Source organism: Larus michahellis, chromosome 4 (assembly GCF_964199755.1).
Source record: "Larus michahellis chromosome 4, bLarMic1.1, whole genome shotgun sequence".
In the NCBI taxonomy this organism is placed as follows: domain Eukaryota; kingdom Metazoa; phylum Chordata; class Aves; order Charadriiformes; family Laridae; genus Larus; species Larus michahellis.
Genome location: NC_133899.1, coordinates 68,102,654 through 68,125,929, shown reverse-complemented (window position 1 = coordinate 68,125,929; position 23,276 = coordinate 68,102,654). Strand labels below are relative to the sequence as shown.

At 40.2% G+C, this 23,276-nt stretch overlaps 1 protein-coding gene across 40 annotated transcripts in view; it reads right to left on the bottom strand.

Annotated features, from left to right (window-relative positions):
• The window catches only part of NRXN3 (neurexin 3), a 1,053,186-nt gene that overhangs the window by 35,564 nt on the left and 994,346 nt on the right, over nucleotides 1-23,276 (bottom strand). For 28 of the 40 annotated variants that reach the window (XR_012586788.1, XR_012586790.1, XR_012586793.1 and 25 more), the window contains one exon: nucleotides 7,002-7,077. Coding sequence is in view for 32 of the 40 variants with exons in the window: in XM_074585395.1 (XP_074441496.1) it covers nucleotides 7,002-7,077 (76 nt within the window). In the remaining 8 variants the exon portion in view is untranslated. Of the gene's footprint in view, nucleotides 1-6,992; nucleotides 7,078-23,276 lie in introns of all 40 variants that reach the window. The other 12 variants (XR_012586787.1, XR_012586791.1, XM_074585406.1 and 9 more) reach the window with 1 other exon arrangement.

Here is a 23,276-nt window from a genome sequence, read left to right as displayed (position 1 = left end):
GACAAGACAGATGGACACAGACAAGACATAAGATCGCTACCGAGAAATAAAAAAAGAGCAAAAAAAAAAAACCCATAAAAGAAAATAGATATATAACACTGAGGCTGCAAGAAGCAGCCGACGGTACTGGCATAAGTCTCCAAAAAGAAGAAATTATAATACAACTAAAAATTCAAATTGAAACGACATCCCCCCAAATCATACACTACGGACTTGCTCGGTTAGCCTGAATGCGTAGCTCTGATGAAACACAAGATGGCGTCATCACAGCCCATGCACCGGTTAATGAAGGCCATGGTTAGTTAAATCAGCTAAACTACAGCATGCCATAAAAATGATCTTGCACTGACCCAGAAATAAAAGATACGACAGATACTCTGCATTGCAATAAAATTCTTTTTATGCCATCTGCGGTTTGTCGGGCTTTCTCTGCGGGAAGAATTTTGCCTGGGAGAACACAGGGGTAAAGGGGAATCTTTTTTTCCTTCTGGGTGTTTTTTCTCTGAACTCAATTAAAAAAAAAAGGGAAAAGGGAAAAGACAGGATAGAGACTTTGCAGAAGTTTAAAAAAAGGTAGGGAGAAGACAAAATAAAAAGAAAGGAGGGGTAAGAATCTTCATTCTTTTGCACACAACTTTCTTGGGATGTCTGAAAATGTGGATTTCTTAAGGATGGCAAGAAAAGATTTTGTTGCCTTTATTGGTTTGCAGATCTATATCTCTTTCTTGAGATGATTAAACCATTATTTTGTTGGAAGAACTCCAAAAATATAAATTGAAAAGTACAGCAATGATTTTAAAAATTAAAAAATAGCGGTATGGCACCATTACGAGCCAAAAAAAAAAAGGAAAGAAATATAAAAGAAACTAAAATGTCAATCACCAAAAATTCATGCGGCACAAGATGAGGTGAAACGACAGAAAATGTTCTTCAAATATATACAATGTATATATCTATCTATATATACGCGGAGTATATGTGTATATATCGATGGATATACCTGTATAATTTTTTTATTCTCCCTGCCCCACCCTACCCCAAGGCTAATTGGTAGATGAAACTATTGATTAAAAGTAAACAAATAAATAAAAGAAAGGAAGAAAGAAAAAACTCTAACAAAAAAGAAATTAACGTGCATTGTTCACCAAGAAATAACAATATCATGCATCTGTCCACGCCAGCGGATGCCAGGGTTAGATGAAGGCATGAATTTCTGTGTAAACATGTGATTGGATGATAGGGGCTACTGCTGATATTGGTCATTTATTACTTTAGTATATGCACATATAGATATAGATATATATGCACACTCTATATGGTGCATATATAGATAAAATATCCTCATGGGTGGGGCCTTTGGAGCTTACATAGGAAAAAAGAATAATATGTTGAAAACCAAACCCAGTATAAATTTCTAGTATAAAAAAGAAAACAAAAAATTCCTGTAAGTCATTTGCATGATTGATTAGTAAAACTTGTTCATTTGGTTTTGCTTTGGCTGTAAAACCGTAGCTAGGAAATTCCATCAAAGAAGTGATGCTATTATGGCCTGAGAAGTGCCACGGAGGAATCCTCCTCCTTCAGGTCTGTATGGTATTCAGACCATGGGAAGCCTACTTCCCTGTGTACTCTGAGGCACGCACTCAACTTTAAAGGCCGTTTCTTGTTCACAGCATGAGAAACAGAGCATAACTCCTTCTGCTTGACAGAGGAAGAGGCTGGGGGTAACTGAGCACTGGATTTATAGGGAGGTGTTTCTCCGAGGAGAGCAACGAAAATTCCCTGGATGCTTCAAGAAGGCTGATGCAGTTTACAGAGGACGAGAGCCAAATCATCACATCTCTTGGTTTGTCAGGATTTCACAGCTCAGTTGAGCTTGATACACCAAACTTTGTATCAAAATTTTCAGTTGGTTAAATATAACAGATATAACAGAATCAATCATTTGCCAGTAGAGCTGCAACTGAAGTTGCTCAGTCTTTGCCATTTTTGTAGGGAGGTCTGCTTAAACCTCTTAGGAGACATTGTTTGGTACTCCCCCCTTTCTATGTGCATCATTTTACATAGGTCTCCCACATCCAGACAAAACCCTCAAATGCTGCAATTCGTTTCTTCAGTCAAGGTTTCTTCACTTCCAGCATACTGCTTTTTATACTGTGCTGGCTGCTCTTAGACACTTGGAAGAGAGATTCTGCTTGTTTTCTGCAAATAAACCTCTACCCAGTTCTACAGCTTACATGGATGGAAGCTTGACTGTCCTAGCCCACTAACCAGGAGCCTGAAGTGGATGGGTATAGGCCAGTAAATTATAAATACAGACACCATACCTGTAGGATATGCCCCCTGTGTATAGGTATATGCTACAAAACGCTGTGTAACTTCCAGTACAAAGAACTATAGATTTTGGCATCTCTACTGCTGTGCCCAGTCCCTAATGGGAAAAGGCTACCACTCTGATTAGACAACGTCAACCTTATGATATATGAAGCCTTTTGGGAAACAGAGAATAAATTTGTCTGGAAAAAAAAATCACCTAGGAAATTGTTGGGCAGATAGGAAAGGAAAGCTGGCAACTGCACCAGGGAAGAATCACAGGCTATTGTCAAGCCAGGGAGCTAGGATTAAGCTCTACAGACCATTTCAAGAGGTTGCATTATGGGCTTCAGGCTAACTGGAGAGTGTTTGGGTCTTACCGTTTTGACTCATGCAATGAACAGTTTGGTTTGTGATCCCAACCAGCTGCCGAGCCACCAGCACCCATCCCGCCTGGTGCTGGAGCACTGAGCTGATGGACAAGCTTAATGGGAACAAGGGCAATGGCATGAGGAGACAGCAGCAGCTGCTGTCAGGAAAAGCATAGCTATAATCCTCATGGCTTTGAAGCATCAGTAAATTCATATTGTAGGGGTGCTCCTCATTTGACTGGAGATAAATGCTTTCTTTCTTTATAATGGCATAGTGCTTCCTAGTTAGGAGTAAAGTTATTTCCTTTACAAGTCTTTCATGCTCTGGGAGTGGCTGAGTGACCAAAACACCACCACCGAGCTGTGTTCAAACATGCAGACTCAGGATCCTGGCTTCACTCTGAGGAACTTGAATATTTGAGCCTCAGATCTCCCTGACATAGGCCAGAAGAGAGTCCTGTTCTCATACCAGAGAAAAGCATCATGTTTCTGGCGCAGAAACCAGGTTTTTGCGCATGTACTGGGACTAGCAATATTTCCATAGAAATAAGAGAGGGGCTGGTCTTGATTATAAGTAAATGTTTCTTCAGGGCAGATGAATGGTTTTATGCCCTCTGTATTATTTCAGTAAGCCATTCTGGGAGATCTAGAGATCTAAGGGTATCTTGTCTGCAATAAGATGAATGGCAAGCATTTTTTCTCTCTGAAACTGCAATGCTGTATTTTTCGCTGTGTGAAATACAGATGGGCTTTGGATTCACAGTTGTCATTGCCACCACTTATTAAAATAGTTCCTTCTGCATACATATGTGTCTACGGAGGATGCTTGCACGCTACCTCAGTCATGACAGGTCCTGTGACAGCTCCTGGTCTCTACACAAGGGGATCTACAAAAATCCCAACGGAAATCACTTTTGGAAGCGGGATACAGAGAAGTAGCCAGCCTGTTACAGTAAGTGTCTCAAGCAAGCCAGGAAAATCCTGCGAGGAGCGGAGTGAGGCATCTTCTTTTAGAGAGATGCAAGTATCCAGATGCAGATCATATGCTTACTGAGCTACAGGTCTTGGATTCAACAGACAAGTTAAGTGGCAATAAGACCTGACAAATGGTTCTTATAAGATATTTAGCCTCAAAGAGGACATGATTTTCTGTCTTTTGAACTACCTTTGAGTACACCAAAACCAAAGTCTTCAAAAGGACTCTGTAGGGTACTGCCTCTGATCCAGGCGAGACCAAGTCCAAAGTAATATATTTAGATCTTGGGATTTGATTCAGACCCATATGAAATCTGAAAGCTTTTGATTTGCAGGGCAATATTCTCCACTGCCCTTGTCTTGATTATTGCACAGCAGGTTCATAGTGATGTATATCATATCTCACAGCTGCAGCAGTGAGTTCAGTAACCTTTGCATTACTGGACCATGGCACTGTGGGTGATGGAAAGCCACGTTCTGGCGTTTGGCAGAAACTCAAGAGCTTTAAAAGCTACACATTATCAGAGCAACAAAAAGGGGCCTGTGCTGGGTTAGGTCATTTAATTTTCAATTTGCTGCAAAAGCGATCAGGCAAACCAGAAGGCAGCATAAAATACACTGACCTGTCAGCAGAACAGGATGAAGCAACTTCAAATGGGCCCAATTAAAAAAAATAAAATAATAAAAATCCAAGCCCACACACACGAAAATACAAGCAAGATAATCTGGCCCTTTTCTTTCCACGATGTGTACATTTAGTACCAGATCTTGGCATATGGCCAGAATCCTGACTTGGCTGGTGGAGGGTAAAGGCAAACATATCTGCTCAGCCAAGCCAGCACCACTGGATTTTGATAAATCGGCTCAGATTGCTTTAGGGCTCCAGAGCAGAATGGGATGCGTGAGTGTGTCGTTACTGGCTGTACTGCAGACACCATTCTACCTTCCCCGGATGCACTGGGAATGGAGACCATAAGATAGACAAAGAAACCTAAATGAGGAGCAACATAAAACTGTTACTTTCCCTTCTTACAATGGGATGAGCTGAGTTTATGCTTTTGGAGGCAAAAAGGATCTGCATATCCCTCCTCCTTCTGGTGAGTTTGAACACCAGTGCCTCAGACTGGGAAACTTCAAAATCTGTAAGTGTAAATTTCATCAGCAACGACCATCTTGGAGACTTATTTTACATATAATCAGGCAAATTTTTATTCTCAATGCCACCGTAATTCCCAAGAAAAGATTCAGATTTCAGTGGCTCATGCAGATGACCATCCTATGCAGGAGGAGTAGGGTGTGACAAAAATACTGGGTGAAATTTTCAAGAATGTCTAATAGTTTAGGAGAGTACCTTCAGCAGATTTTCAGCGAATCATATTATTTTATACGGCAGATATTCAAATGTCTGTAGGCATTTACAGCTGCCAACTGTAATGCTTAGCAGGATTTTCAAAAGCAAGTCATTTTTACAAATCTGGTTTGTATCTGTTTATAGCATTAGGTTTCTAACTGTGTCAGGACAGAGGTATTTTTAGTCTGGAAATGTTGCTCTAAAGAACTCTGAAATTTCATGCTAGCTAACCTGGTTTACCAAATTTCTCCTCAAACTTTGATTTTTCCACTGGCAGCACAAGCTGAAAACATTGCTATTAGCATTTATAGCCATTGAAGTAATCATGATTTCTATGTTGAAATACAAACGACAATAACATACAAGAGGAGGAGTCAGATAAAAATCTCGTTTTCTCCTTTAAATGAAATACTTGGCAATCAGAATAAAAAAAAATGAAGTCTTGAAATGTTAGTGAAGCTATAATGAAATTATTCCTATCCATTCAGTTGCAGCACATTAGTCCTTTTAAAATGGTCGTATAAAACTCACACCTCACTTTCACAATAATCACTGTGCTAGCATTTCATTGCTACCTTTATTTAAAATCCCAGTACCCACACTGTTTATGCTTCACAATCTAGTACTATTTGGACTACTTTTCTGCCAGATGGGGAGCTGAAAAACTCGTAAAGATCTGCCAAAAAAAAAAAGAAACAGGAGTGGGCTGAGCTATCTGTTAGCATCAGTCGTTGTGTCACTGCCTTCCCTGCCATCGTGGGGAAGTCAAGAGTATGAGTGGAAGTTCCCAGCTACAAGGCAATGCCAATCTCCGGTTACTGCAGGACCAAGTTCTACCAAAAAATGCAGGCACAGCATGACAAATTGAAAAGAAATATGAAAGCACTAGCCTTGGGTGAACTTTAATGTTATTATTGTATTAATCAAATGGTTTCAGAAAACTAGAAACAGAACATTTATAATGTTTTCTGGGGACTTTTTTAACGGAAAAAAAAATCAGCCCAAACAAAACAAAGCAAAACCAAACTAAACCAAACAAAAAAACCCCTAAACTATTTATATGTTTCTCTTTTAAAGACAAAAGTTTCTAACCAAACTCTCTCTTTTCCTTTTAAATGTACACAGAAATTCGATGATGTCTGTTCTCTATTATAGAAATGCTTAACTCATGGCAAGCCTCAAAAAAGAAGACTTGAAAAAGCCTGTAAGAAATAAAATAGACTGCAGTTGCCTGCTGGATATCACATCATATATCTCACCAGAAAGAAAAGCCATCAATTTATCAAAATGTATCTGAAAGGGAGAAGTTGAGTCAGTTCCACATGGCCAGTCCTTCTGACTCTTTATTGGATACATTTTGAAGCATCACTGCAGATAACAGGGCAAGAATTACTACTAATTTTGTTATGTCAGAACTATGGTTTGGTGCTCCCCAATTTATTTGGGCTCACAGGAAACAAAATTAGTATAAATACGTTACCATGTTAACTGTATTCAAAATCCCATGGACAAACACATCCTTCCACAGTCCATCTTCAGAGCAATTAACAATCATTTTTTTCTCTTCTGTTTTTCAAACATTTACCCTCCCCCCTGTATAAATATTTATTATTTGTCACATGCCACATTGATACTTTTGCTTTCCCACTGTATCAGTGAGGTAACTGCTACAAACATGTAAACCATTAATTAGCTGGGACCACTTTCAGGAAGTTTGTCTTTCCATGCAAACAACTTTATATTAACCAAACAACGACTACATATCTCTATTTTGCTGTTGCCAAGTCCATGGGATCTGATGCTTGGCTGTATAATTTTTATTTTATATACAGTGTATATATACATAAGTGTATATATATACACACATATACACACATACATATACATATATAATTATATATGTATACATTCACACACATATAAATATATGTATGCATTGTTTTTTGCAAATGAAATCAGAAAGCAAGCAAAACAAGACTGACCTGACTTACCTGTACTGGGCTCACAGTCAATGAAATCTTCATCATCACTGGAACATTCAGCTGATGAAACGATGTCATCTGTTGTCTGGTGTGTGAAGGAAAGAAATGAGGGAAAAAGAAGAGAGGAAAAAAAAAAATAAGATACTTGCAAGTTGAGAGGCTCTTACAGAGGCAGCTAAGTAAGTATCCTGGAAAAAAAATATGTTTCAGAATTGTAACCTTTAAAATATTTAAATTGTACCAAGCATTCCAGATATGTCTGTGTGAATGTGCCCTCCATAGAGCTGGATTCCCTCGTCAGAGGAATAGTGCTGACCCTGTGCTGTTGAACAGTTGAGGTGTGCAGAGGTGGCTGTTTAGGTTAGCAGACGGATCACGCCGTACGCAGTAAGTACAGCGGGCTATGACACCTGCCTGGCTGGTAAACTGTCCTCCAACAGCCGAAGGGGATGTGTCTGGTTGGAACACGCTGGCCTCCTCGATAAATACCAACACCAAATAGGCCCAGCCAGAAGGCACCTACTGAGAGACTGAACATGTGAGGCATGCTCAGGCTGAACATGCTTTCTGTAAAGAAAAACGTACAGGATAGATAATACGCATCACCCAGGCAGCTAACAGGACTCTCTGCTGCGTTGCTAGACGCATCATTCCGAGGCAGAGGTAAATCCTGCTCTGTTAATGCACCTCTAGGGCTGGGAATTCTTTGTATTTACCCAGATCTGTGCAACTGATCTGTTGAGCTATGAAGAACTGCTGCATGTGTCAGGTAAAGGCCAAGGTGCAACATCAGCCACTTGCTGGCCAAATGAACAAGGGCATTGCTATGCCGGGGCTGACCAGCTGGAAAGTCCAGTTCTGAAAGGCTTAAACCAAACTGTGATTGTTCATGTCCCTTACAGGTTTCAGCACATTCCTCTGCATTTCCAGCTGGTGATTTTTTCTTTCCTTTTTTTTTTTTCCTTCTTTTTTTTTTTTCTGCTGGTCTAATTAATGAGCAGCATGTACTGCAGCATGTTAAAAAGAAGTGTACTGGCGTCTCCTCCCAGCAGCATCTCCTGCCTGTAATTGCTGCAATTAGTTGAATTAGTAATGCAGACCATTAGGGAGAGTCTGTGGCAGCCTCTGGACACAGGCTGTAACGTTCCTGCACACAGTACAAAATTACCCCAGCTCAGCAGCAACAGCTCAAACCATGGCTTCTGCTGAAATCGTCTCCCTTAACAACTTCTCCTCACAGAGAGCTGCCTATTCTGCTGAGCAGCAGGATCAGTGCGATGACTCCTGAAACAAAACAACTAAAATATTCTTCACGAGGCAGGAAGCATTCCTGAAATCTCAGCTCCTCAGGAGTAGGGTGGCTGTACTTCAGTATGCTGTACTTTAGTACTCCAGGTGAATATTCCTGGGAAACTCACATCATGACAAGCCTTCCAAATCCTTATTCCTGAAAAAGACTCTCCAGCTTTAAATGCGGCCTCCTTTACATTACTATGGCTGCTATGGCTGTCTCCAACATGCTGCATGTTCCCTCTTTGCGTAAGTATTCTGATGTCTCAGCCTTTTCTTTAGCCTTCCATGGTCCTAACACTACCAAGTCCCTCTGTCTGCTGCCCAAAGTTCCCTGCGCTCCTCCTCTCTGTATCTGAGCTAAGAAAAAAAAAAAAACCTGAGCTTTCAGTCAGAAAGATAAGATTGAACCTGATGTTCCTTCCCTCTTGATTTCAGTGGCTTGGAGTGAGCCAAGCAAGAAAAATAGGATCGGTCAGCTGTAAATAAAAATTATAAAAACAGAGTATCTGTAAAAAAACAGCCGTGAAGTAAGGGAATCCCTATCCTACATGTTACTTAAGTCTTACCTGGCATTGCTATTTGGCAACGTTTTGTAGGATGCAATCTTGCAGTACTCTCATGCTTACATACTTTCATTAAATACTTTCATAATCTTGCCTCAATGTGGAGAAAAGACTAAAAGGAACTGAAAGTAACATGTACAAAGCAATTTCCTGCCTTACAGGCTAATGTCATTTTTTTAACATCTTCTTTCAGTCATAGAAAATGGAAGAACACTGTTGAAATCCTGGTGTCTTCTCTCATAAAACAAGATGGCCTTAAAAGTTCAGCTCTTCAGTGAGAGGTCAAGAAAGGAGGAATGCACAAAACATAAAGTTACTTTCTATAATTCTTCTGGTTCTGTCATATACATTTTATAAAGCTTTACTTATCCCAAAGGACACCAAATCACTTTATTAACTTCTACAAACAGCGATCACATGCTCCAACAGTGAAATGCAGCTGCCCCTGAGTAGAAAGGTACTAGTTCTTAATTGCACCGCTGTAAAGTAATTTAGCACAATAAGTCAACAAAACTATACTTTTTTTTTTTTAAGCAGGTGACGTAGCTAGTGGAACTGGAGACTTACATTACAGTTCTCTAAAGCACTTATAAAAGAGTGTTAAGGATAAGTACTGTGAATAAAGAATAAATTATCCATCACTACTAGAAGACCTTGCTCAGACAGTGCTAAGACCTGGGCAATTGTTTTTGATTCCCAGGTTGAATTTAGAGTGTGTGGATTTTGCTCTTAGATCTGCTAGGGGACACTGCATTTTTAGAAGAGTCTAGTGTCTGAATTTGTGAAAATATTTACTTTATAGCCAGCTGTGGTACGTGGGTTTCAACGTCTCAGTGTTTTTGAGCTACCTAGGTGCGGGGATGAGGAGGAGAGAGACCTGAGCACTTGACCCCAGCTGGCGAACAGGATTATTTCATACCATGAACGTCATTTTCAATATAAATTAGAAAGTTTGCTGAGGATTTTCCTCTCTCCCTTGATGGCTGCCATCCTGAGAACTTCTTGCCCCGGTGCCGGACCCCTGAGCCCCTCCCTTCCCACTGAAGTCGTAGCGCTCGCAGTGTCCGACATTTGCTGTCCATTGATGGGAGTGCACAGCTTCCTACCAATGGAACTGGCTAAGTATAATAATTGTATATTTTATATTGGTATCAGGATCAATATTGGTTCTCTAGTGTTATTAATGTTAATTACATAGTGTTATTCTATTAAATCTGTTTATACTTCAACCCATGGGTTTCCTTGTTTTTTCCCCAATTCCCCTTCCCAGGTTAGAGGGCATCAACAGGTGATAGAATAATTGTCTAAATGACAATAAATTGTTGTGGGTTCCTCAAACCATAACAGATGTGTAATACTCATCAACCCTGCCAACTCCGACCTGTATCTGCACTGTTTCATGTCTGGTTCCACACTCGATTCTATCAATTAATCTCTGTCCTTTTCTCCTGATCTCCGCTGCATGCTATTTCCCCTGGTATTCCAGTTTTTCTTGCTCTGTGATTGCTGTTTGTCCCATGCTGCCGATTTCGTATGTATAAAAATGAGGGTTAAAAAGAGAAAAACCTCCAGAAGTGGTATTAGACTTCAGTCAAGGTCATTAATGAGATCTCTAGAAACCACAGAAAAGATAAGTACACTAATCTGTCTTGCCATTTCCTATCTTGTATTTTTAATCTCAGTAGTTTCCATCACAATTCATCACTAACTGATTTTCTAGTTCCATCACATATTGGTTTTCCATGCACCTTCCGCTCAGATACCAACATCTGAATCATCCCAAAGGAATAAAGCTATTTAACTGAGAAACAGCAGCAAGTTCCTGACAACAGAAACAGAGTCTAGGAAACCTCCAGAAGACCATGACTTACTTATTGTAACTGGAATCTCTACCTTTCAAAACCCTCCTGAGCTGAGAATTTTCACTGGTTGATTATTAAACTTGCTGCTTCCGCAAGACAGGAGAGGCTAGTGAGCAGCGACCCCAGAAATCTCTCCACCAACATCATTTCTTCTCATCAGAAACGGCTCACTCTGAGGCAGTAAGCAAAACCAGCTATTCCATTTCTGGTTCCCTTTCCCCGTTTTTGAAATTGAGCTGATCATAGAATCATAGAATGGTTTGGGTTGGAAGGGACCTTAAAGATCATCTAGTTCCAACCCCCCCTCTCTAGTGTTTCTCTCCCTCTCTCTAGTGTTTAATGAAATTGCCTGGAATAAAACCGCGGTAGGAGAAAGTGCTAAACTCTGAGTCCACCCTGGAGGGACACCTCCCACTAGACCAGGCTGCTCAAAGCCCCATCCAGCCTGGCCTTGAACACTTTTGGGGAAGGGGCATCCACAACTTCCTGGGCAACCTGACAACTTCTCTGGGCAACCTTATATTCATGCAGGGGCCCCAGGGGAGGTAAATGGATTAATTCTTTAGTGTCTGCCCAGTGACCTAAAGATGGTAAATGCTAAACGTTCTTATGTACAGGCAACATGATAGTAATGAAACTTCTCTGTATGCTATGATGGAAACGATGTTTGTGTTTTTATTGGAAAGAATATGAGAGAGAAAATATTTTTCTATTCCATATATTAGCTAAATTCTATATTAAAAATAATAATTCATACTATACTATTTTAAAATATGTATTTCATTTTTAAAGAATCCCAGCTTTGAAATTACTTGGCCCTGTATTAAAGGCCATAAAACTAAAGATAGGTATTATAATAACTTTCAATAAAATCTCTCTCTGGCAGGAACCCTTTTTATTCCTTCCTCTGAAAGATTTTTTATGGCATTTATATTATTATTTTTTCTCTCCCTCTCTCTAGTGTTTAATGAAATTGCCTTGGAATAAAACCGGGGTAGGAGAAAGTGCTAAACTCTGAGTCCACCCTGGAGGATTTATGGGCATATTTACCTTCAAATTCTTTCAATTTCACTGAATTGGCTCCCCATTCCTTTCCATGAATTATTAGTTCTGTAATCACCTCCTCCTAATTATTCACTCTAAGGGCCTCTTCAATCTTGCCACAGTGATGGTTCTACATCTTTGTTCATTACACTGTACACACTGGTGTGGGATGTAAAGTGCAAGGGAATTTGGGATGGTGTGGCCAGACCTGCTCAAGATGACTCCATTCCTGTCCGATCCTTCCAAATGCCCAAAGCCCTAATTTATGTGTCAGATCCACAACCTTTGCTCCTTTGTTCTACACAAAATGGCAGGTGCTGAATCTTCCTTTTCCCAACTGCAAAGTTTTTTTGACACCTTGCTCTTTGAGTGCACCATTATTTGAGCGAGATTAAGCACACTGGGTAAAATAAGTCCTGTCACAGAACAGCTTTATGAAATTATAAATAACACACCCAAGAATGATGGAGTTCTCACTTTTAGTGGGAGAGAAAAGACAAGGACCCATAAATTCAAACCCTGGACTAATTCCTCCAGAAGTACATACTTGGCAGTTGCTTCACTTGGAAAAGTAGGATTCAATTTTCCTACTTGCCTTTTGCTCGAAACTATTCTGCACACTGTACACATTAAGTCCAATTCAACACCATTATTTGAAAAGCAACACTTAATGCTTTGTTGCAAGAGAAGTGTAAATCTCTTTGCCACCAAGGAACCACAATTTGCAATCCTTCTTGAAATATGACCACCACAAAATGCCAGGCACAAATATCTTCCCAACAGTGGAGAATTACAGTTGTATTAATTTGAGCAGTGCACTTGCCCTTCACATCTAAAATGTACCAAGCAGAAACTCAACAAACTTTTCTTAAATCCTACCACTTGACTCCCTCCAATGCTGCTATACTGCTGTAGTTTCTAAGTATCTCAAATTTATTATGGAATATGGACAACACACTGTCGTCTATGCATAACAGCATACAGTATGAATGCTCCCCCCGGAATGGCAAAATGTTAGTGATGCTGTTCTGCCTTCCAGAAACCAAGATGTTTCTTGGCAAAGAACAGGCTCAAGGCACTTGCCGCCTTGCCAAAAGAAGATAGCAGAGGAAGCGTCTGTCTCCTTAGGTGTCATTTCTAGCTTGAATACCTCAACCTTTTGTACTTAGACAACTGAGCTTTTTAAAGAACTTGTATTCTGTTCACACTATTCCAATTAAATGGGAATCCTTTGCAACATATTAGAAATGTTGCAAAGATAATGAGGTATTATAAAAGAAGCTGCAATTTGGGACTGTATAAACTTTTAAGGGGAGTCCTGGATCTACCGTCTGTTGCTAAAGGGTATTAACCCTGTCCAACCCATTAGCACTGGATAGTACAATATGCATTTTCTCATCACGGCACAGACACAGCCACAAAGAGGTACAAGCCCTTTGCACGCCCCCCCCACTGGTGCTGAGGTTGTGTCTGTCTCTGCAGAGGCAATGCATCAAATAACATGAAACTAATAATTTTTCTTCATATAGCTCATTTGAGGTGAATATGAAAGCAAGAGGGCCAAACCCTCTGTTGGTTTAAATTGGCATTGATCTCAACCAGGCTAAAACAATTTACAGCAAAAGAGCACAGCTCATTACATTTAGTTTCGGACAATTCAATGCCAAAAGATTTAGAGTAACTGGAGGCAATTCAGAGAAGAGCCACTGAAAAGATGAAAGAACTGGAGTGATGTATGAATGAGACGGGCTTAGCAAAACTAAACATCAGAGCTTGACTTAAGGAATAAAGGTATGATAAATGTCTAAATATCTACAGGTGTCACAAGGGTGTAATAAACATCAGGAAGGAAGATGAACTATTTAGGGTGCTTCAAAAAAGTAGTGGATAAAATTAAGCCAAAATATACTTAAGATGACTTTCAGCAAGAAAAATCTCAATAGTGATCTTTCTTAACCGTGGAGAAGTCTCCCCAAGAAATACCAGAAACCACCAGTACTGAGATTAAGCAGTTGCCCAAGCCCTTCAGGTATGAATACTGTTAGCGTATATGCCCTAGTGGGGAAAAACTCATCCCATCTATCTTCCGTCCAATCTAATCCGCTGTAAATCAATTCGGTATTTGCATCCTCTCCATCCCTATGTCATATAAACACATCGTTATGCATTTCTGTCTGTTATTTCAAAGCAGGGCATAAAGCTATCCAGCACAGCCTTTCAGCCCGTGTACTTGGAGCAAGAAGATATCACTGTTGTAGACCTGTTCAGACTATGGGAACAAATCCTTCCTTATGTTCCCAGGACCCTGCCTGGCCAGGAGCTGGTAGGTAACCAGCAGACATGTACCCTTCAACAGTAGGCCAACAAAAGTGCATTTCCTGGCTGCGTGTTCATGGCTAGACATAAAAGCTGATTTGTTGTCAAATTATATCATTAAGTAGGGATCATGAGAGAGCTACCCCTTAAAAAAATCAGTCATTTGTCCATTACTACGGCAGACAAGAGATTAAGTAAATAGCAAATTAAGTAAGAGAAAGCAAAAAATAATCCCCCCAATTGTGTGTCAATCCAGAGTCATGGGCAGTCATGTTTAAAAAGAGCCTTGAAAGCTAAATTAGTCCCTTGAAAACAGAAAGCCTGTCTCAATAGAATCAATAGTTCATTAAGACTGCAAAGTCTGACTCTTCTTGACCAGGTTTGATGCCAAATTTCAGGGACTTTGTTCTGTCCCTAAGCTATGCAAAGACAATAGGGAAAAATCATGTTCCTGCCTTTTGTCTCTGTCTGCCGGCAGTGGGAAGGGTGGTGATGGTGGGAGGGGTGTGAGCAGAGCGAGAAAGAGAAGGGAGGGCAAAGAGAGAAAAAGAGAAGGGAGGGCAAAGAGGGGAGAAAGGGAAGTGGGGAGGATTAATCCGTCTGTTGTTCAAGGCACCCTGACAGGGGAAAGAGAAGTATTGAACCACAGCAGCTTAACCCAACTTCAATGTACCTTCCCAAAACCAGAAGGAATGTAATGCTACGTGGTGTTCTGCTGATAAGCAAATCCTCCTAAATCCTTTCAATTTATTTCTTGGCCTGAAGAAACTACATACTATTTAGGAGCTAAATAAATAAATAAAATTTCATTTCCAGGAATCTAGATTGGTTGTTTATTGATTACATATGCACACAGAACCACTTGCTTTTCTGTATCTTTCCATTCCTAATAGAATAGTGTTCCTTACATCTTGACGTGGTAAAGGATCAACTGGCAAGTATTTTCCAAACTATTTAGTGTAACCCTCAAGATTTGCAAGAGTTTTGAACTAGACTGTAAAATAGAATTTCTTGGCTTAAACACAAAAGATACAGCTTTGGCATGAGAAGAGACTCTTCCCCCCCACCCCATCAACCTATTGCTCTTTTACACGTGCATTTGCTTTCTTCCAAAGAAGTACCTTGAAGATGAAAGTTGTGTGTCTGCACACTGAAGTCATTATCTGAGTGTAGTGCCTCTCAGACTAATCACACGGGAAGAATTTTCACAGAGTGTCTTTTTCATGATTTGATGCAGCTCGTTCCCCTTCCTTATTATATTTTAATTTCTTATTAAAACAAACCTGTCAGTCAAAAGAGCCCTCTGTTTTAAGTATAACCCTGGTTACGTAGATGGTGGGGATGCAGGTGAAAACTCCAGAAGAAAGGTACACTAGGTGTACCACGGTTAACTACATTAACTAAATCACTTAATCCCCAAAATTAAGCCATTACAGCTGAACCCACAACAACTCCCAACCTGAAATCAGCAAGAGCTGCTGGAAGGACAAACATGCTTAAAATGCAGGCACTGCTCAGGAGTCTAACTTGCTGAAAATCACATCAATTTACATGGCGTTGTTTCCCAATGGTTGTCCAACAGTCTTCAAATGGAAGACATTTCTTTTAGGAGGTGCTCCTAAAATAGTTTCAGAGTGGTCTCCCTTGTGCCGTGATCCCCCTCAGAAGAACCGACAACCAGCCAAAAGCACAGGGCAGCGCATGCTTCCGTTTACTCCCCTCCTCAGCACCTGCTTAAAGCAGGACGCAGGAAGCAAAAGCTGAGTAAAGATTCTCAGAGTCGTGTAGGCAAAAAAACAGCCTATTGCCAGAATTTAGCATCCTGCTGGTGAGGACCCTAGCCCCTCGTGCACACAGTCTGATGGATTAACTTAAATTGCCACAGAGATAATTGTATTAATATACTGGGCTATGAACTACACTCGCTGAAAAATAAACATGTTCTCTACTTCACCAGCAGAAGGGCAGGGCAGACGGCTGAGGAGCAGTAACTTCTTAAATTGCCCCAGTCCAAATTGCCGAGGACACTGAATCTGAGCCCTCGTGGTGCTAGATTTTATATTCCTGATATTGTCATAAATTCACTGTCTGACATCAGGAAAATTGCCTCCTTTCCTCATGCTTCTGTTTATCCTGCTATAAAACAGGGAGAAAACAACTTATATGCTTACTTGGCATACAATCAGAATTTTAGTAAACATTTTACATTCTCAAAGCAAAGCCTAAGTACAGAAAAATCCTTTAGTAAAGGGAAGCCTATGTTTCAGAAAGTTAGACACTCAAATGATCTGAGATGAATCAGCTGCCCTTTGAAGACTCAGCCTCTAGTAAGAGTAAATGGGTTTTCTTTGCGTGCTACCTTGCACTTAATAACTGTGTCAGAAGAATATTTTTCATTTATACTTTGCTCCTTTGCTGGAAATCAATATGTCGTTTGCTGGCATTTGCTCCTGGACATCTTTATTTAGCTTGTCTTTTCTTCCTCGGAGGGGAGGGAGTTGTATTTGATTTTGTTCTGTTATTGATTGGATCACTCTGAGCAAGAAATAAATAAGTAAGTACAGCACAGTAGCTTTAATGACAATCTCTTAAGCTTCAAAATCTGCACGCCATGTTGCACTCCCCCCTAACACATGATTTAAAAGAAACAAAGCCGTAAAGTAAGGTTACCCTGTAGCAAACAGGCAGTCACACATGCAATTTAACTGGCATTTCTATTTATGTCCTCATTAATAAAACCATGTAAGTCCTGTTTCTGTTTTTAAAGCAGTACTCCTATTGCCGTAGGACCTAGTGCTGGGATCCCATCATCTCTTACAAATGAGGCTTAACGAGAAATTAGAGATAGGGGAGACCTTCTCCCAGCGGACAACTTTCCCTGGAGAAAATCTGAGCACGTTCATGTATTTATTATTGATGGCAAGTGACAGTAACTAACAGGTTGCACCCGATCTGCAAAAGCCCATCCCAGCAAAGGATGGGGGGGGGCGGGCAGGGCAGTCGCTGTGCCCTGGATGCACCGAAGCGCCACGCCGGCCCACAGCATCCCTCCCAGCACCAAATGGGAAGCGACTGGTAAGCCAACCCTAGGGGGTGCCCAGCAATTGCCGTCATTTTTTTTTTTAAATTGGGGAATTCTTTTCCTTCTCCCCTGCTTCTCTCTTTAATTTTTCCTACTTATTATTATGTAGGCTGCAAGAAGTTGGCATATGCAGTGGTAAAATTCATAAAGGAGAAAATGCCCTGTTCTACGGTCCAAACCATGACACTTAAAATCTAATGTGACAGGGTATGTTATTCATAAAGTAACAATAAACATAATCACCCTGAATAAATGTGCCTTAAAACAACTTCTGCAATTATCGTAAGTACCTCTGAGTCCAATAAGATAAACAGCTACCTTTGAATATTCGCATTAATGCACTAGACTAGTCTTTCCAGACAAATATTCCTCTTTCTCTTTAAATATTAACACACACTTAGGAAATGGCATTTAAATACTGTTACTCACAGGATTCACACATTAGCTCACAAGGGGAAGTGGGCTGCCACACACATTTAAATGTAGAATAAACATAATGCAGAATAAACCCTGGCCCACTAGGTACATATCTGTACCTAGAACCATTCCCTGAATAACATTATATAGACGGAACAGTTAACAAAGGAAAATAGCCACTAAATACCTACATATAAGCATATATACAACATACCTGTTTTAGTTTATAAACAATAAGAAAGCTCATAAACACAAAGAAGGTCACAAAGGTGGCTGTGGTAGAAGACAGATTTCCCGGAACCGTGACAGCCTCTTAACCACAAGTCCACCCTTCCTCTCTCAATATAGGATAAAAATGATTCTCAGCAGCAAGTACAGAAACATCTGTATACATACCAAAAGGTATATATTACCATTAACTTACTAACATACTAACATATTAACTTTATCAAGGTCAAATCTAATAAAAATGAAGTTAAATAGTTCTAGACATTATTCCATCCCAGAATACCTCTGCCAAATATCTGATGCTTAAAAATCATGCTTTTCTATCATTACCATTTTTTTTCTTTCCTTTCGAAATGTGAATAAACCAACAATTTCACACAGGGGATACGGAACTGACTTCACACCGTATGTTAGCAAAAAACAGGTAATAAAAAAAGTACACTAGCAACCCAAATCAGTCCCACCACCACTAGGAAAACTTAGGAAAGTTAGAGACAGAAGTTTGTCCATTCTTCTCTAATACTAACTTAAACAAGGAAGCAAACTACTCCCATCAAATATATACCCATCAGCTTAAAAAACATACTTGGTCCACCAAGCATTGATGAAGCCAGGTAAACCTCAACCTCCTGAGCTGCTGAACATAATAAGTGCCTCCTGGGATCCCATTAAATTTGAACTGAACTTCACTTAAATGTCACATCAAGTGGTCCAAGCTGCAAACGGTTGTCGTGCAAGAAAATTCCGCCATTGGGTAGGCAGACTCCCATGCACAACAAACATGGTGAACACTTATCCCCGCTGGGTTTCTCTGCAGCCCCTGCCTAATCAGAACATTTGCTCTCCATGATGGATAAGAAGGCCATTTTCCTTGCTTATTTATTTAGCTCTCTATTGAGTTTGATTAACTGTAGTAAAGACAAATCAATCTTTTATGTTTGTGTAGAATGAAAAAAAGGAACAAAGTTAGCTTTAATGGCCCAATAGAGGCTCAGCTGGAATGCACTTACCGAGGGAGAGAGCTAGACAAAGGAATTCAGGCAGCTTTAAACACCACCAGGAACACGCTGAGAACATCTATACTTCTACCTGTTTAAAGGGGAGGAAAAATCCAACCCACACCCAGCAAAGAGGCTTTCTGTTTCTCTGCAATTCTGTCTATCGCGGTATCAAGTACTACAAGTTTTTTCTCTTGCACCCTTCAGACTTCCGTGGCCAAAGCTGGGAGACACCGGGAAACAAGTATCCAAAGGAACAGTGTCAGAAGGAGAGGACATGAAGCTCTAAATCCATGAGAAAACTTCCTCCGCTGCCAGTAACGCTGCCTCTAAACTCAGCCGTGTTGCAATTTAACATTTCTGACCTCAATAACCTCTGGTAGAGATTGCAAGACAGCATGAAATTCATGACAAGTATAAAACAAAGAAGCTTCTGCATAATGAATTTGAGTAAGACACTTACCATTTCAAGGCAGCACTCTGAGAAAGTTTTTCTCTCATATATTCTAATTATAGTGTTGACAACAGTGGAAATCACAAAAGAAACCGTGTCTGATTTTACAGAATGCCCATTAAAAGCCTTTAGTAATACACAGATAGTCCTTCCAGACTATGGGTAGCCAAGTATTAGCCCACAAAAAATTTAACCTCAGTCTTAGGAATGCATTAAATTGGACAGGTTGATCAGGAAAAGGCCAAAATGTAGCAAGAGGTATTTTTCCCCATATCCGAAGTACTCCAGTCCCTGCATGGAGAGATAAAAGTCTGCACATAGGCTTCTTGCTGAATCAGTTTCAGCCTTTTAACAAGAAGGAAAAAAAAGCAGAAAGAATCTAACCATCCTTGTTCTAAGACAAAATTTGATTTTCCCTTGCTATAACAGCTACAGCAACAGCTTTAGGACGATGATATGTCTAGTCTCTCCTGGGAGGAAACAAGTTCGCTTTTCCTCAAAATTCCTTTCCCTATGGTATCATTATTGAAATTTCACCTGTGCTATCCAGAAACAAGACATAGAAGCCACTGCCATTAAAAGGTGGTGCCTTCTGGCATTTTTACCACTTAATTTTCAGACTTAGGCCCTACTCACACTGGAGAGCTTACTGGCATTACAGCAACACTGGCATATCCAAGTTGGCAGAGCTGCTCACTTTAGATCCAGCAATACTGACAGAAGAAGGGTTTTTGCCGGCAGAGTTACACCACCTCTGAGCGTTGCAAGCTAAACTGACAAAAGTTGGCATAGTTATATCCATATCAGCTTTTGACTGGCAGCAGCATGTAAAATCAAAGCACGTGCATTTTTGCACTCTGTGACACTGCAGCGACGTTGACAGAACTTTGGAGTATGAGAATAGCACTGTATCACTCTGAAATGCTTCAGATGGGAAAGCAGTTTTAAAAAAATCCCATAATTGTCTCAGCCATTGTTAGTAGGCATGTAACTGCGATAACTCAAGTCAGGAATTTGCAAGAAATAGATTGCAGCCAGCAGGGTTGTTTTTTTTTTTTTTTTGGATTCAGAGATCTCAGTGTTAGAAGGGACCATTGTTTTCAACTAGCCTCATACCCTGTACTACACAACTATGGAATTATACAGAAAAGCCGAGCGCCAGGACACCTCTGCCGCTGATTTGCAATGACCTTTGATAGAGCGGTTAGCCTGTCAGCACACCATGGCTTCATTTTTAAGATAGCGAAGATGCACGTGTATCTCTTGGAAGCAAATGTTTATAACCTGCTGCTTTAAGAATACCTGGAGGAGAGTGTTGTGTAAAGCATCAGAAGGAAGATACTCTGATTGCATCCAATTTTTTCAATTTTGTGAGCAGAAGGACTCACACGGTTAAAATGGAACTCCCATATGAACTGTAATAAACTGTTATGCAGGGTTGAGGTGGGGGGAACCTAAGAAATCCTCTGGTCTCTAAAGTTTCTGAAACGAAATACAGTACTGGAAATGACTGCACTGTCCCACAAACCGGGACTCCTGCATAAGAAGGAAAGGAACTTCCTGAAAATTCTCCTCATCAGTGGAGGAAACCTGCAGTCCACATCTACAGAAATAAACTGCAGCCGAGGTTAACGCCATTCATCACCAAAGGCAAACGACTCTCAGAAAGAACAGCCCTGCCACGGTGGACTACCAGTACTCATCCCGTCAGAAGGCAAACCCTGCTTTCAGACAAAGCACAGCTTTTCCAACAGGTGCAGAGAAACGCTCTGTAACCTCTATACCAGGCGGCTTTGAACCTCAGTACCTCACAGGCAGTGGAACAAATTGCCTGGCTGGTCCCAGGATATCCCTTGTACCTAAGTCTCCCACTTACCCACAATGTGCAAATGATGGAAACAAATGCTACAATCTGACACCATGGAGCTCTCGACAGCTGTCAACTCATTAAGTTCTATTCACTGGCTTCCCACCTCCTTGCCAATGTATTACATAAATTGCTTTTTAGCTGGCAGCCTTTCCCTTTGCCTGAAACCAGTTTGCACTGAGCATGTTTGAGTCCGTTGTTTTCTTTAAAAAAAAATGCATTTATTTGCTTCCCTTTGGTGATTTGCCTTGCTTTGCAACAGTCTGAATGGGCTGTAGGATACTGTTTCATTATCAAGCTGCAACTGGAAATGAATATTTTATAGCAGCTGAACAGAGGTTTGGCTGTAAATGACTACATCCTAATTAAACAAAAGAGAGAGAGGAAGACAGAAAGAAAAATGAATTTAATTAATGAAATATTGATGCAATTTACAGACAAAGGCCTTCCCATTTAGAAGGGGATTCCTGCAATGTGAATTTTTAAAGAATTATAGAAAGAATTGGAGGTTTATACCTCCTTCTTGATTTATCTAGTGATGCTTCATGTATTTCATTTTTGCCTTTTTCAGCCTTTTTAAAATGCCTGAAGGTATGTCCGGTATCCATCCATACAAAGTCACAGATGCAAGTGCTCCAAATGCAAATATATACTTATAATGACTGTGCCTTAAGAACATGTAAAAATAGAGCATTAAGTATAGTCACGCTAGCTCAAACTCCATCTCAGACTTGATTCCTGCCTCTGGCATTAGCCAGTTATTTATGTTTGTTCACAGAGAAAGGATAAACACAAGAGAAAGATGCAGAATTACTTTTCTCTCATATATGCTAATTGAAGTGGCAAGCATCAGCCTAGGAAGTGGTCATACCTGCATCTTTATGCTGCATAGGTTTTGTATTTCATGGTTCTTAAGGGGCTTTTCTACCACAATCTGGCATATTAGCTTTTAAAATCCATTTATATTTTTTATTTTAATAATATCATATGTCAGCGAGTTCCACATTTTGTGTAAAAGTACTTACTCCTGTTTGATCTCAGCCTGCTGCTGCTGTATTTCACTCCTCAATCTTTGCTGCATGAGAAACAGCAGCCATTCTCTAACCACAATTTCTCTGCACCATTTTGGTTTTAGAGACCTCTGTTATCACCGTTTGGTTCCCAATTTTTCAGCCTGAAGAATACCAGCCTACTTAACCTCTCCTTATGTGGGAACCATTGCATATCCTTGATCATCCCTGCTAATTTCTTCTGCAGCTTATTTAGTTGTCATAGATCATTTCTTGAGAGCTGATGGCCAAAACTGAGTGCAGCGAGGAAGGCAAAGCAACAACACAGATTTACATAGTGGCACAATGACATTTTCAGTTTGGTAGTTTTCCTAATAGTTTCTAATTTTTTTTTATTTTTTTCACTCCTTGAATGTGAATACATGTCCAAAAGTAATCAAATCTGGCCATTTGTCAGCATGAAAACCCATTTTCTGTGTTCACTGTGGTTAAGCCCATACATAAACCAGTTCCCAATAATGCATGTCTTCCGTTATGGCCTCAGTTTCTGACATTTTTGAATTAAAGGCCCTATAACAGGATGGAATTTATTGATTCTCGAGGCTGGATTTCTCAGTCATTCTAAGTCCAATGAGCTGACACCTTTCTGATGTTGCAGAAGGCACCTGAGTAAGCCCAAGGTTCCATGTGAAATGCAGCCTTCAAAAACCTTGGGGAGAAGCTATTGACTCTCGCCAGGCCATCTATGATTTGACTAACTGAATACCAGTAGGCACATCTCTGCAGAAGGAAGAGAAGTCATTGTCCTGAAAGCATATAACCTATTAGTGTTCTACAGTCACAGTTTCTTTAAATCCTATATAGCATATGAATGTAAAGGACATAAATGAAAACACACAACTGCTGTACAATTTCATGCCTTGCCATTGACGTAAAGCAAATGTATTTTCTCATCCACTTCAGCAAAAGAGAGAAAAACATACCAGAAGCGAAAGAATGAAATAAATGGATAATAGGCAAGAAGCCTATACTGAATCTCAGAGGCTTTGGTCTCCTACTTTCAAGGTTACTCCTGTTTTTCTCTGCTGCCCCTTCTTTTAGACTGAGGAAAGATCAGTGACTCTTTAATACCAGTGAAGATACTGATCTT